This window comes from Bradysia coprophila, chromosome IV (genome assembly GCF_014529535.1).
Source record: "Bradysia coprophila strain Holo2 chromosome IV, BU_Bcop_v1, whole genome shotgun sequence".
NCBI classification, from domain to species: domain Eukaryota; kingdom Metazoa; phylum Arthropoda; class Insecta; order Diptera; family Sciaridae; genus Bradysia; species Bradysia coprophila.
In genome coordinates this window covers 8370475-8385559 of record NC_050738.1, presented here as the reverse complement: position 1 = coordinate 8385559, position 15085 = coordinate 8370475, and the positions used below count along the sequence as shown (strand labels likewise).

General features: G+C 33.7%; 2 protein-coding genes across 4 annotated transcripts; one reads left to right on the top strand and one right to left on the bottom strand.

The window, feature by feature from the left end:
• Nucleotides 1–3187: 3187 nt before the first annotated feature.
• LOC119066882 (transmembrane protein 164) lies at nt 3188–14880 on the bottom strand. 2 transcript variants are annotated; one of them, XM_037169570.1, is made up of 5 exons: nt 14676–14880; nt 6618–6986; nt 3734–3929; nt 3555–3655; nt 3188–3489 (listed from the first exon to the last, which is right to left on the bottom strand). In XM_037169570.1, exons 2-5 carry the CDS (start codon nt 6945–6947, stop codon nt 3211–3213), a joined length of 906 nt encoding a protein of 301 aa, XP_037025465.1. In that variant the 5' UTR covers nt 6948–6986; nt 14676–14880; the 3' UTR covers nt 3188–3210. The 2 variants fall into 2 exon arrangements, with proteins under 2 accessions (XP_037025465.1, XP_037025464.1); XM_037169569.1 differs by lacking the exon at nt 14676–14880 and adding an exon at nt 10403–10758.
• Nucleotides 11500–12631, top strand: LOC119066885 (transmembrane protein 222). 2 transcript variants are annotated; one of them, XM_037169574.1, is made up of 3 exons: nt 11500–11708; nt 11754–12069; nt 12136–12631. In XM_037169574.1, exons 2-3 carry the CDS (start codon nt 11765–11767, stop codon nt 12341–12343), a joined length of 513 nt encoding a protein of 170 aa, XP_037025469.1. In that variant the 5' UTR covers nt 11500–11708; nt 11754–11764; the 3' UTR covers nt 12344–12631. The 2 variants fall into 2 exon arrangements, with proteins under 2 accessions (XP_037025469.1, XP_037025468.1); XM_037169573.1 differs by having other exon boundaries at nt 11501–12069.
• Nucleotides 14881–15085: the final 205 nt, after the last annotated feature.

Below are 15085 nucleotides of genomic sequence, written 5' to 3'. Positions count from 1 at the left end.
ATCAGTCGATATTTATCATTTATCGATAAAACATTCGATTGATTTATTTTATTGATTATTTGGAATTTAACATCGATTGATGATATTTTTCAGTGAACATTCCTAGGCAGAATCTAATCATTGCGGGTAGTGAAGACAGTAATGTGTAATTTCTCTAACGTTGTTAATTCTTTCGTTTTTTTTTGATGCCATAATTTTTAAGCAATTAAGCGAATTGAAATTCAATAAAATCGCGACAAATTCACATAAATTATTTTTCATAGATTTAATCAATTGAGTGAAAGCATTCTAATCACAATCCAATATTGAACGATTTGCGGAGTTTTTAACTCCTCAATAGAATTATTCTTATTATCTTCGATATGATTTTTCAAAAATTTGTTTACTTGTAATTACGATCGTACTTCTTTCCATAATATCACAGCAATCATAAAATTATTAAAAAGATTTGATCGATTTGAATGTATCTAACGAATAAAGGATTTTTTTTTAGTTATTTAGATATTCGTTGTTGGTGGGCGGGCGGAAAGATCAACGAGAAATATGTAAAATGGAACGTTCTAAGATTTGATTTTAAGCTTAATGTTTTTGAAGATTTAGTTTACAAGAGTGTATGGACCAATAACTTCATCTGGTGACGAAAAGTAACACACACTTCACCGCATGCACCTGTTTTTGATCCTCCGATAACAGATAAAATAACGTGACAAACTCTAAATTGATGGACTTAAGAATGGCTCCGGAAAACCAACCGAGTCATGCATATGGAGGACAATCATTTTAATTTTCTTTGATTTCTCATAGAAATCTCACAGACCCTGTAACGTGATTTCGTAGAGTATTAATGTGGCGATTGTTGTCTTCGGCTCAAAATAATAACTTGCACTTAAGTTCACTTGCGTTGCGAGGAGAATAATTAGAAGAGCTATTTATCAAAGCCATATAAGTTCATTATTTTTATAATTCGCTAACTTTCGTAAGAAAAATGGAACTGGATTTAACTGGTTTTGATAAACTTCTCTTCTAATTGTCTTCAAACATTGTAGAATTGAAACGGGATACTTATCGAGACCAATTCTGAAGTGATGTTGTTACTATCATTCTCGGGTGTACAATAAGCATTTATACAATAGAGTGGTCCAAAATTCAGTGAGCGAACGGCAAATTATTCCAAGTGGTACCAGGAGTGTTACAGTAAAAAGTATCCAGGGGTGTTCTCAGAGCTGTTGAAGTTAAAAATTGAAATGACCTTGTGGAAATGTCCCTGTCAAAAGTAAATAACGCAGAAGCTTGATACTGAAACGGTCCGGGGAACCACCTAGACGGCCTTTGATCTGGTTGATCCAGTAGAAAGTTTTGTGTGATACAATATCGTCTAATGTCGTCAGCTATAGTTTGATAATCTCGTATCTGGATGAATTAATGTATCTATGATACTATAACTCATCTGCGTCGGGAGTACCAAAATACAACTCTCGTGTTATAATATACTAATAATAACTCACTAAATCTACAACTTTAATTTTACAATTTGTTACACTTTAGTGTAGGTTTTTATCTTCTTCTTTTTTACTTCTTTTTGAATTTTTAAAAAATGTTAAACTTTGGATAGCACAGCACTTTTTATTGAATTTTTTTAATTAATTAATTAATTACTGCTTCGGGTATATATATTATTTCATGTAATTTAAGAGAGATCTACCAATTGGTAGTGCAATTTAATTATAATTTTTTTTAAAGATAATAATGTCATTAATTCATTCAATTTCATTTTAAATAATTTTTTTGTGTCTTTAAAAGGCCATTACATATCTGAAATTGTTTCATTTAATGTAAAAATCTACTTGAGCTACGAAACTAATCAATGTAATTTTGTAACTACTCATCCAATGACTATCTAGATCCTACAATTTTTTTACGGTTCGGTAATTGTTGCTAAATCTAAATTAAAATTTGTTTATTTAATTAATAATTAGATTAAATATTTCGGTTTCATCAATCGAATGACGAACAGCAGGGAGTTTAGCACGTAAAGGTTGGAAGAAGCTGTCCAGTTTTATTATATAAAATCTGAAATTACCGACATTTCTAAAGCTAATCGAGTCAATACGGAAAATTACAGTTAGATCGTCAAATAACCGGTCATCTGCTATCGAAGGTCACGACGAAAATAATCGATAAGTCGTGGATGAAGATGTCTTAAGAGTCAATTCGCCAAACTTCGAACAACTTAAAAACAAGCCATCAGCGATTTTCGGCGGGTACACATACACAGTAATCGATTCAGGTGCACCAACAAAAAAAATCCTCGAAATAATTATCTTTTCATGCCGGAAATCATGAAAAAATGATCTGCACTAGGGTGACCAAAATAGTTTTTGTTGCATATCACCAAGAAAACGTGACGCATCTATCTGAAATTATGGTCATTGGTAGACGTGTTGACGCCGCATAAGCTGGCCTTTAAAACATTTCGAAATTTTTCGTGCATGTGGTGGAGCAGCTATTTTAGGGGAAAAAAATTCCAACTTTTGCAGAGTGTTTTCAAAAAGTTACAACGAAGATATGGGTGTCGTTGCGTAGGTAGTGACCTCTACTATCCATGACACCATGAACCTACCGCGGCACGACTTTTTGATTCAATTTTGATTGAAGTGTACTAACACAAAAATTCTCTAGAATTCGTCATTCTTCTCGTCTATTTTAATTTTTCTGACGTATGAGACAATTTTAAATCAGGACTGCAGTTACTGCCACCTTACGCTTCGGGAAATTTCGTTTAGAGCCTATAAAATTTGAAACAAAACCAACTGATTCAATTGTGTCATATGTTCCTCGGGTGTCTACCGACTTCCCCGTATGGCCAGTGCGGCACTGTATCAATAAATAATAATAAATAATTAAATAGTAAAATGTATGCTTTAACTTTTGCTGCGGAATGGACCACTAGCCGATAATTTAAACAAATGAAGTAATAGATTTGATATTTATGATCGATATACGATTTGAGAAATCGTGCATTTTTCGATATAACTACTCTCAACTGAAATAAACAAGATTGGAAACTTGCACCTCACACCCTGCTGTACGGTATCCTTTTTGAAATGAATTATATCTTCCTGTACTTGAAAGTCATCAATCGACAACTGACATTTTTTCTTAGAAAAAAAAAACTGCATCAATCCCGTTAACACATTAGTCCAATTTTTTTTAATCCATTTTCTCAACATGATTTCGTTTCTGATAATCATGAATATCATCATCACAACCTGTATTGTCATTCGATAAAACTGTTGCATTACTTTTGTCAATTATATTAACGGTAAAGTTTAAATTTGGATTTGTTGGTCGAAATACGATACAATAAATCTTACACAAGAGCGTACAGAGCAATGCCTCGTGTACAACTGCACATAGACGAAAGTTGGTCGTTTGAAATGGGTCCGATAATGCTGGGCAAAGTACGTGATTCAGATTTATTTGACTTGGCTGTGGATATTTGGAAAAAAATTTATTTTATTTTGTTCACCGACTGTAATTGAATTCGAACTTACAACAGCAAATATCACAAGAATGCTGAAATGATAAATTAATAGCAAAGAATATCCAATTATATTCCATTTCATATCACATAAATCTTCCATATTGTATGCACCTGAAAATAATTAAATTAATTTGTCAAAACTGTACAATGCAGCCCATCGTGAAAGACGATGGTAATTGACAGCCTTACCGCCTTGTCGCAATAAATATATTGGAATGATAAACATCAGCCCATGTTGTATATAGTATGTACAGGCCTCAAATGGTATTGTTCGAGATTCAATTTCGGGGAAAACGTATGCTAACAGCGGTCCATTTAAGTAATTTAAATGTATGCGAAATAGGGCTGTGGTTGACTTGCATGGTCTAGCTGCTAGTAGATAAATCTAAGAAAAAAAATCAATTTGCTGTTACATAATACCACAACAATAAAAAATTACATTTTCATTTCGGAGAGTCAAAAACACATTGTGGCAGTGATTAATGAACATAAAGCAATTTTGAAAGTAAGGAAAAACGCTGGTTGTTGTTTTTTTTGGTGTACTCGTATTGACAATGGAATATCATAAACAAAAGCTTGGGGAATTTACGGATTTACAAAATCATCATTGAAGTGATTGTGTATAATGCGCCTAGTAAATGCTAATTTTAAGGGTGCTGAACTCAAATAGGGTTGCCATTCACACACACTATATAGAACAATAATTCACATTTTTGATTCGTTCAATTGTTTTACAAAACTGGTGAATCATTGTAAGACCAACCGGTAAAGATTTTATATGAAATTTACCGGTAAACGTTACATTTTGTACTATTTTCTATTTGAAATTCCTCGGAAATGTCCTATTGTGAAAATGCTCTTCTGAATATTAAGATTCTATAAAGGGAAAATATATTCCAGCGACGGAATTTTTGGGCTTATCAGTGGAATTTCTCCTTGTACAAAATTTTTAAATCACTTTACAAATCTTTTCATCAAATTGGTACCAATTCGATTCGAAAATATTGGTAGATCGAGTTATTTATAACGCTCACTTAAAACTAAATAAGTCTCGAATATTACCATCCATTTTATAAACGACAGTTGTATCTAATCTACGGAAATGATCTAATAAAATCATCAGACTTCTCCTATATTTTACAGGCAAAAGTGTCTGCCATTCAATTCTTTATTGAATCGAAATATGGCAGCCCTATGCATATTTTATGCCTCACAAATTAGTCTGTTAACTTCTACGATATTGAATCTAGAACATTTAAAGCATTCCTGTCTTGCTTAATGTAAGAAAATATTTCATTAAATAAAAGCTCCGATACAGAACTTTGCCATAAAATGTGTCAAGTTGTCAAATGAAAATATGAAAATTTAACGACAAAGGTCGTCGTCGGTATATTTAGAAGAATTTTTTTTTTCTTCGTCGGATTACATTTTGTCTCTGTATTTATTTTGCTTCGAATAATATTTTATTAAGCAGAAAAACAACTTTTGTCGCTTCATTAGGATTTCCCTTCTCATTCCGTAGAAATTCTATTTTCAAAACCAGAGAACTGAATTGAAATAAAGAAATCCGTCAAAACAAACAAGAAAATTTCATCCTTCAATTAACGAAATTGTATAAGTAAACAGGAGATTAAACAGCAATACATTAGGAAAACATCGTATCGTGTGAGCACAAAAATTAAATTAACAGTCATGATAGGAAGATTATCTATTCATCCCCCACACCAAAAATCCGGTCATTTTGTCCGCTTCTAATGTTCGTTCAGTTAACGAAATATTAGATAAATACACAAAACGAAAAGCTTTTCACCGAAATGTCCGTGGTAATCGTTATTTTACTTTGTATTATTTCCTATTGACCATTATAACACGCGACACACTGTATACTGTATAATGCACAGAAAATGGTAAAGAGCATTCATTAATTGTATCAATGATTTATCAACGTTTGTTTGCTCGAAATGTTATAATACTCATGTGCAGGAATTGGTGGCTTGTCGATTAGTCTTGTAAATTTATTGTATCGACTTTTCGTAGACGACTATTTCATTTGTTACCGACACTAACGACTTAACAAAATAATTGAAATGAGCCGTGTATAGTGTGGTAAGTAAAATGTTAAAATTAATGAAGTAATAGATTCAATGACTATATTGGTAGGTGTGCTTAGAAACCTGCAAAAGGCTAACCAATATATTCAATATTCATTAATGATGGCAATTCAAGTAATTAGAAAAGTTTTGTTCTTCCGCAGCCATTCGAACCGTCACTACTATAGTCAATCATTTATCATTACCGAAATATTTTGAAGCACTTTTTTTTAATAGAAACGGAGACATGTTGTCTGCAAGATATAGCTACCAATTGTAATAAATTATTGGGTCACTTCAGAAATGCCTATAAATATTGCTGACATTGTCCGTTTTGATTGTTTGATTTCTCGAACAAGTAATAAATTTCCGGACCGTTCCACCGACTACATTAAATTAATGATGTACATTTGGACGGGCTGAATACATTATTTAATTTAGGTGGCATTAACTTTGGTCATCGACAAAACCATCATAATACTAATACATTTTATGCGGTGTGTACAATGGTAACAATGGTAAGCTGTTTTTTTTTCCTGTTGAAAATTACATTATGGATTAATTTTCGATATTTTTCGTTCGATGTAATTTCTCATATTTCTCTCGTTCTTTTTTTTTAATAAAAAGTTGATGTCGTCCTTTGTAGCAATGCTCTGGAGTTTAATTCGAAAACAAATCGATAGCATTTAACCACACGTTTCTCATGTTTGTAAAGCAATTGTGTATAGCTTGTAGCTTATGTATTTTCATATCTCACAGTGTTATACGTAAATGTTTCCGAGGGCTGATTGTTTTAAGTGCCCCCATTCAGAAAAGTTTTTGGCAACAGAATACCATTTGGTAGCATATTTATGCAACATTCTTCATTTCGAATTATTTGAACAAAAGGTTTTTATTCAAAGAAATCGAGAAGCGTACGAATGTTTTTCAACATCTAAGCAAATGGATTCCGGGAATTGAAATTACGAAACCGCTCCACTCACCTGTATAATTGTTGTGATATGACACGGATTTAATATATAAATGACAGATCGTTGACTCAATTTAAATCCCAATTCCAGTCCCAGCGTAAACGTCATTACAATTTGCAGCAATTGCTTTCCGGCCGTCATTGAGTGCACCGTCGAATAATTCACCTTTAACGCTTTCGAATTTTTTACGGCCCATTTCAGTGCACAGCAGCACATAAAACAGACTATCACGCCTTCGATCCAATGCCGTTTAATTGACAGATATTCCGAGCATTCTGGTCCGGTATTTCGAGGGATTGACGCATTGACACCGTCAAAGGCCCAACCCCATGATAATTTCATTATTGTTTATTGGCAGGAGGTTTTGGAAGATGATGAAATCTGAAATTTGAGATTGGAAATTTGAAATTATTAGAATGTCAGTTACACTTCAGGCTGATCTTATCAACTGACAGCTGGAGATAAGATTACATATACATATCCATCAGACAAATGATATAAATGTTTGTGGTGAGTGCACACAAGTTTTTGTTTTGTAATTTGAAAGGTACTTAGTAAGTTACATTGGATGCTGCGAAAGTAATTCATTACATGAGGTAACAATTTACATAAAATAAAACTCACAAGTGTGCATTTTGCGCAACAATTATCGGTTATTGTCTTTTCGACAAGTGTAGAATCTGTATATCCGAGATGATGGAGAGGTATACAACTACACTTGTCGAAAAACAGTGGTCGAAGCAAGTTGCTCAAAAACACACGAGTGAGTTTGCGAGTATAACAAAGTTGTTTCTGAAATAATGAAGTCATCCAATATATTCTGGGTTTCTACCTGCCCCATGCGAAAGTAGGAAAATGATAAAATTCACCGAACTTACACTTTAATACAAATCAAGTTCCATAATAAACTACACTAATGTTATCCACAAGAATAAGCGATGAGCTCTAACCAGTGTTCCGTCCAAGGTTCCAAATTTGACGAGTAAGGCCCGACCCGAAGGGAAAAGTGCTTCTTTGAAAATATCTTTTATTTTACTTCCCTCACGGGTAAAAACCTTTTACCTCGCTGGTAAAGTAATAGAATTTTACAGGACTAGGGATAAAAAGATGAAAAACAGAGTTTTCGTGTGAATTTTGTTGGTCCGAGGCTAAGCCGAGGTAAACAAACACACGAAAACGAGACTTTTCATTTTTATCCCGAGTTATGTAATGGATTTTACATGCTAACGGCGTCGAAAGTAGTGCTTGAAACATGAAAAGTACGGCTTTCAACGCATGTAGCATGTAAAATAGCATACTATATCAATACTACCATATCTATATCCAGACGAGTTAAAGTACGTTACCTCCTATGTGCTGTGAAAATTCATTTTTGTGTTACACACTTGAAAATAAAGAATGATAAAGAAACGAGAATTTAAAAAAAAATCGCAAAAAAATTCACTTTCGCCGCACTTAAGAGGTAAAATAACTTGCATAATTGTACGGAAATCGTTGTTTTGACTCGTGTGGCTGTATACTTCGTGCATACAAACTCCACACTCTTGGAAACAACGATTTTTCGCCCAAGTATGTAATCTACTATTTCTCATCTGGATAGGAGACCGGTAAATGATCGAAAATGTAAAAAGAAACGAAAATGCAATGAAAGAGAGAAAATAAACAACATCTTCACCAGAAAGAGTGCAGTTGTCCCTTTACATAGGAATTTTACAAATTAACGAATTAAAACGAATCCATGATGCTGAATCATTTGTAAATGTCTTGAAAAGAAGGATAGCAATTATCATTTATAAACACTGAAGGGTACTGAACCATGTGAATTTCATATAATTCAGCTCAAACTTTTTGTTCATTTAATTTATAGGTCGTCAGAATGCACTATAGCGCTGCATTACGAGAGTAAAAATACAAAATTCATTGAATACCTTTTAGCTAAGGGTTATACATATAGTTCAAGGTAAAGGTTAATGGTCGTCAACTGAACCTAAAGTAACGAATAAGAATAACATTGCGAGAGAAAATTCGAATGAAAGGTAAACTCTAAATTTTGTCGTGGTATATTTTAGATGAAGACAGTTACGAAACATCTAAAAGGGTCAATGAGTTTTGACCTGACGTAATTTCCAGCATCCAACTCTATAACGACATTTCAGTTTAATTATATTTTCCTGTGAATGGAATTAAAGAAAAGCTAACGTATCCAACACTTCTTCTCAAAGCTAACACTAACCTAACTCAATTCATTGGGTGTTTTTTTTCTATATATCTGCAATACATTACGTAAACTACACTGACGTATTCAGAACACCGAAAAGTCAAAAAATCCATAAAAAAAACTTTCTCCAAAAATAAATCTTATTTCTGTTGCAACCATATAATACTCTCACAGACGAAGGCGCGCAAGCACATATCCTAATGTTACAATGTTGCAATTCGAATAAGATATCTAATACACATATGACATGACACCACTACGGCATTGTATCATACAAATTGTCCAATACTATGATGGACGCAAACATGAAACCACCAATATGTTTTCCCACTTGCCACTTTTTCCCGGCATATCGACATAAAAAAAAAAAATTGAAAAGCACAACAATATAAATTTACTGTGAAAATGTCCTTGACAGAGTGAGGTTTATTTACATGAATTTTTAAAAATGGGTAAATTAAATTTCTATTATTTTCGAGTAGCCTCGAAGCGTACGGTTAATTTAAAATCGATAAATCGAAGTCGGCAAGAACGTATAAACACTAATTAAATGCTAGTACACGATAAAAAAAACAACTAACTAATAGCACGTTCCATTGATTATTTAACCGGTAAACATTCACAATAATACATTATGCACGAATTTACTATTTCTGTTTTATAGTGCTTCTTGTGTTGACTGCCGAGAAAACATAGATGGTGCGCTTCCATCCCTGCGGCAAAAAAAAATTATGCGAAAACAAATTTTTCTCTTTAAAAAGATTAAGTCTCAAATTTACAATGACGAATTAGCGTAGAAAAAACATTCTACAATTACATTTATTAGGCAGGTCTATATAGCCACCCACAAGAATTTGATTCAAGAATTTAGGAAATTAAAAGCGTCTCGACATTTCCTTCTGTATAAATATATATAACATTTACAATTGCTACGGAAAGAAAATCACCTGATTTTACTGCTCGCTTGGTTCGTACAATAAATCATTTCATTTTTCTCGCTCTCGTTAAATTGTTAGATGTTCTTAATTCCAGTACAGTAGTCGATTATAATACAAAGTAAAGCATTTAATGAGACCTACAACAGTTCCCGTGAAGCCTTAAATGTGAAGTTAATAATTTTATGTTCATAGAAAAATGAGCAAAATCGAATGAATGGCTTCCGTTAATGGTTGGTCTGTTTCAAATTTTCCAAACGAATTGTGAAGAAATGGAAATTCTACAGCACGTACAAGTCTCAGCCTTTTATTACACAAATTACACCAATTAAGCGAAATCATATTTACTGATTTGTACAATGTGATCGAAAATGACGCTGAAAAATCCCTATCACGTTTTCCCCATCGACATGCGAAAAATGAGCAGATGGTCAAACTGAGCAGACCTTTTTTTGTTCATTAGTTTTTCGTTTCAAATTTAAAACACATTTTTCATTATCCCTAATACGGTAAACCGAATATATCCGCACTATGTAAACCCATAAATTTTAGAGACATTTTTTCTCAATGGGCCACTTCTTGTTTTTTTTTTATTCTTCCTCGATTTCCATGAACAAAAAACACCAATCTCATGAACATTTTACCTAGTGTTTCACTCCCTTCCGCGTTTTCCTCTTGTAAAGTATTTTGTATGTATATGTATCCAAACGCAGCGCTTTAATGTACATGAAAATCCATTTCACTATACACACTATCGGCCACTTTATCTTGACACATTTTCCACAGTACTTGCAACTACTTAAAAAGCCAAAATGTGGCAATCGAAAAACCAATATTTCGATTACGAACAAAATAAATAACTAAAAAAACAGTTAACGGAAAGGAACAACCGAAAATGTACCCAAAATTTTTTTTTTTCAGTAAACGTGCGTGTGGTAGGTTTAGCTAAATAAAACTAATTAGACAAACGCGACGTACGGCGGCTATCTTAGTTCTGCTCGACAATGTGTAAAATCCAATGAGAAAATACATTTTCATGCTCACGAGAAAAATGAGGGTGAAGGGTGAAAATTCCAAATCGATGTAAACAATGCCATCTATCAGAAATTGAAGCAACTGAAAAAATTGCTTCCGAATGGAAATCAATCGATGAATCGAAACACATGAAAGATCGTATGGAAATGATTTCCCCTGATTGTATGGTTTTACTTAGGTAAAAGATTTAAATCAAACTCTATGATGACGATGACTAGATACTAACCAAAGAAGTGGCCTCCTCTATATAAACGTGATTAAACCTTATGTTTGCTTACCCCTTGCAACTTTTAATTTTGATTTCAAAATTTCAAATCTTGTACTTCATTTGTTGAAGCAACATTTTTCATTGAGGAATCACCAAGCCAGAAATCATTGTTACAAAATTTTTCGAGGCTAAATTTTGTTTAATTTTTTTCAAATTGAAGAGATTTACTATTGTTTTAAGTGGGTTCGGATTCACAGACATGAAGTCACAGATTATGTAAATATCAATCTGTTGAAAAGAAGAAGAAGAATCAAAATTTCCAGTACGGTGCAATGGGTGCAATGCTGTTTGTGAAACGGTTATTTAGCTTCAAATTCATCAACTGTATCGTACTATTTTTAAATTCACGTTTTGAATAAGATTCGAAAATATTGCGATCGATGTCGCCTCTGTTCGATGAGTTTCATCGCTCAAAAAATAATAATTATGAAAAACGTACATTCTGACAGTCAATAATCAGTACAAATAGAACCAACTAAGGAAAACAACAACTCAAAAAATTGTTTTGATAAATTAACACTAACCGATTATTCTTAAAGTCGAAAGTTCATTACAAGAAGCTATTTGACATGAATTCATGTCATAAATAACGTGAAAGAAGAATCATTGAAAGTATCTTCCTAGCAACAGCATAAATTACCTCTTAAGTAAACACAAGTGATTCCAACCGAGTAGCATAAACCACTTGCCACTTATCCACAGTATGTCGGTGAATCAAGGAGCACAGATGGCACAAATAGACTTCAAAACAGACAAATATCCATTTTGCATTGTGTGGACGCCGATACCGGTGCTCACATTTTTCTTTCCATTCATCGGTCACATGGGCATCGCCTTATCAAATGGAGTAATTAGAGACTTTGCTGGACCGTATTTCGTGTCGGAAGATAATATGGCTTTCGGGCGACCGACCAGATATCTGGTCCTGGACCCATACAAAGTAAATGGTGGCGTTGTTGAATGGGACGAATGTGTTTCGAAGGCCAGTGTCATTTATGGAACGAGAATGTAATGCAATTTGATGCAATATTGATTGTTCGACATTTTAACAGTGGTGAATATCCTATCTTTCAGGCATAATCTATTTTGCGACAATTGTCATTCACACGTTGGCCTGGCCTTACGGCTGATGAACTATGAAGGGAAAAATTGGAATATGATAAGGTTGGCGGGTTGGTTGTTCTTTTGCGGCAAATATGTTGGCTGGTGGGGTGCTTTTAAGACCTGGGCACCATTCATTGTTATCGTAACGATTTGCGCTGTGACGGGAATGTATTTGTGATTTCGTAAGGAAAATGAGTCTGAACTAATTGAGATCTTGACGGAAAAAAAGAATTAAGATAAAGCCGAGTGAGTGTACTACAATAAATGGTTATCGTACTTATATATATATTACACCTGCACAGCGATCACTACAAGTGTTGCCATAATTATGAGAATGTGTTTAATTCAAATATCAAATCCATTATTTGTTTACTCACTTGTTATCAGAGCTTTTTTTGTTGATGATTGATGCGTTTGTATAATCTATCGTCACAATAAAACTTAAATCGAAAGTTCCAATCGCTTAGACAGGTAGTTGTTATATGATTACCCGAATCACCGTTTTATTATATACAATGACATTTTATTGACTTCCTACTTGTCGTATTGATTTACATCGCGTATTTAAAATTGTGGTATATTTTTAGCTAAAGAAAGTATTCGTTTATTTTTAGAATGTGACTAGGTAATAATGAATTAAAATTAGACTATCACTACAATATCAAAACAATGGAAAAAAAATAAATTTAAAAGACTAAGTAAACTGAAACCTTTTATTAAGGTCAATATGGAATAATTGATGAATCGGCTTTCGTAATTAAATTCGCCTGGAGGAATGTTGAATTCGTTGCTTATTCAAAAGAGTTAGGCATAATTTTACAAGAAATAAAAAACCTCACATCCACAAATCCAGTCAGCCATCGAGGGGGGTTTAAGAAAGAGATAGAGAGAGAGAACAAAAGGAAGGCAGATGTCAAAATTAAGAATTATTACTCAGAAATTCTGAGTCAGAATATAACAAAAGTGGATGTATACTTCATTGTTTTAATAAATGAAGTAATAGACCTGGTTTCGATTTTTTGTAAAATACTATTACGGTTGCTATCCGGGAAAGGTTAGTCACTCTTTGCACAATTCACTAGTTTAACAGTTATTGGTTTACCGTGGGTAAAAAATAGAAAATTCCAAACAGAGTGAAGCTTGCGACCAGAGCTCGAGTTATAGGTGAATAACACGAGTAAAGAAGTGAATTATGCGGGTAGCTAACCGGGAATGTAAATGAATTTGATAGAAAATGTATAAAAAATGAAGAGAATTGTCAAACGAAAACCCAAAAGGATCAAAACACGAGTTCTCTAGTTGTAGGAGTTAGATGTAAAATTCAACGCCCTTAAATGCATCTATGTATTCTGCGTGTACGTAGAAAATAGAAATGAATTCCATTTAATGGAACTAAACGTACATCAGGTATTTCCAATTATTTACGTGTGGTTGGAGGATCGAAATAGAGATAGGAATGATTTGCTCTTTAGTCCTATAGATCTAAGAAATTAAAAGATTGTGACTGGCTTCAGGTCGAGGGGGAAACTTCTCGAGTGTAATCTGTACCACCTACTTCTATTGGCGCATCTATTGGCGCTCTATTTCCGTCTATTGGCGTACTATTTCCGTCTATTGGCTTACTATTTCCTTCTAACGATTACCAACAACAGAAATATCACCTGTCCCAGTATTTGCTCCCGTAGTTTCCCCCTCGCATCAAATAAGAAAAACGAGTAAGTCAGTGCATTCGAAGAAGCTCTGATCGTTCTTTGTTGCTCATCTTTCTTTTGTTACATGAAAACACAAAAACAATGTACTGAATTTCGGGTCAAGTACAAATCATATTGTTCACGTTCACTGATTTAAGTAAATATGTGTACAGATATCGCAGCATAGCAGCCATTAGCACATTGTTATCACCAAGTTAGCGAGTAACTATTTTTAGTCGATACAGTACAGCCGCTATGAGGAAGAGTGTAGTATCTACACTGTTGATACCATCGGTGTTTAAGACATGTTGATGGTGATTTCTATTTCTTTCTACGTGTCACCGGTTTATGTTTCGAAAATTATGACCTTCATAATTGACTATAAATACGCTTTGAACTTTAAGCATCTGAACGAGTCATCAACAAATTATCGCTACTCAACCCAACGCCAGAAGTATTTTATATTGTCTGGGACACCAGTTACTTAGCGAACATTTTCCAATTTTGTTATCATTTCACTGACGATAAACACATCACGGGGATAGTTATCGAATCTGTTACTTGATTTTATCTATGTAATTTCGACATCAGTCTTTATATTTTGCTATATCAAACCACGTTGGGCAGAGCTCATTACTTATTGTTATCGTGGTATATCCGTTAGGTAAAAGGAATGGAAAACGAATTAGGAATTTCACTTTCACAAACTATAAATCGATTTAACTTCATAACAAACTCATATCTTTCGAGAACTTGAAATAGAATTTGTAACTCCAAATAAAGTAATCAAATTATGCCGGGGCAATGTAGAAACTTTACCTGAATTTTACCACTACGTTGGTACGGTATCGAAAACTTTCTACATCAATTTGTGTAGTTAACGAAGTTTATCACTTTCCCTTCCACGACAGCCGACTTCGTTTCAACAATTTAAACTCTCAAAACCTCAAACTAAAATAATTACGTGACAGCAGGGTCAACAGAAATAACAGACAACGAAGCAGATAAGACCCGTACTCTTATTGTTCCATGTGTAGTGTACTATACTGATGGGTGTATACATTTCACTTGTGTTTGCCTTTTGCGAATTCATCCGATTCAATTTTCATGTATGCAAGATGATGTAAATTGTTCAATGGTTCTAAGTTCACCAGAAAGCGATAAGCAGCTCAACCGCTGCTCAACAATTCTCTGAAAGAAATACATGAATTTAGCCTGTAATCAATGGA

Excerpts from the sequence above, each read along its gene's own strand:
- LOC119066882 (XM_037169570.1), bottom strand. The coding sequence starts at position 6,947 with ATGAAATTATCATGGGGTTGGGCCTTTGACGGTGTCAATGCGTCAATC. Across the intron at positions 3,930-6,617 it reads ATATCACAACAATTATACAG|ATTTATCTACTAGCAGCTAG; the intron begins GTGAGTGGAGCG and ends TTTTTTTCTTAG. Across the intron at positions 3,656-3,733 it reads ATATTTATTGCGACAAGGCG|GTGCATACAATATGGAAGAT; the intron begins GTAAGGCTGTCA and ends AATTATTTTCAG.
- LOC119066885 (XM_037169574.1), top strand. The coding sequence starts at position 11,765 with ATGTCGGTGAATCAAGGAGCACAGATGGCACAAATAGACTTCAAAACA. Across the intron at positions 12,070-12,135 it reads GTCATTTATGGAACGAGAAT|GCATAATCTATTTTGCGACA; the intron begins GTAATGCAATTT and ends CCTATCTTTCAG.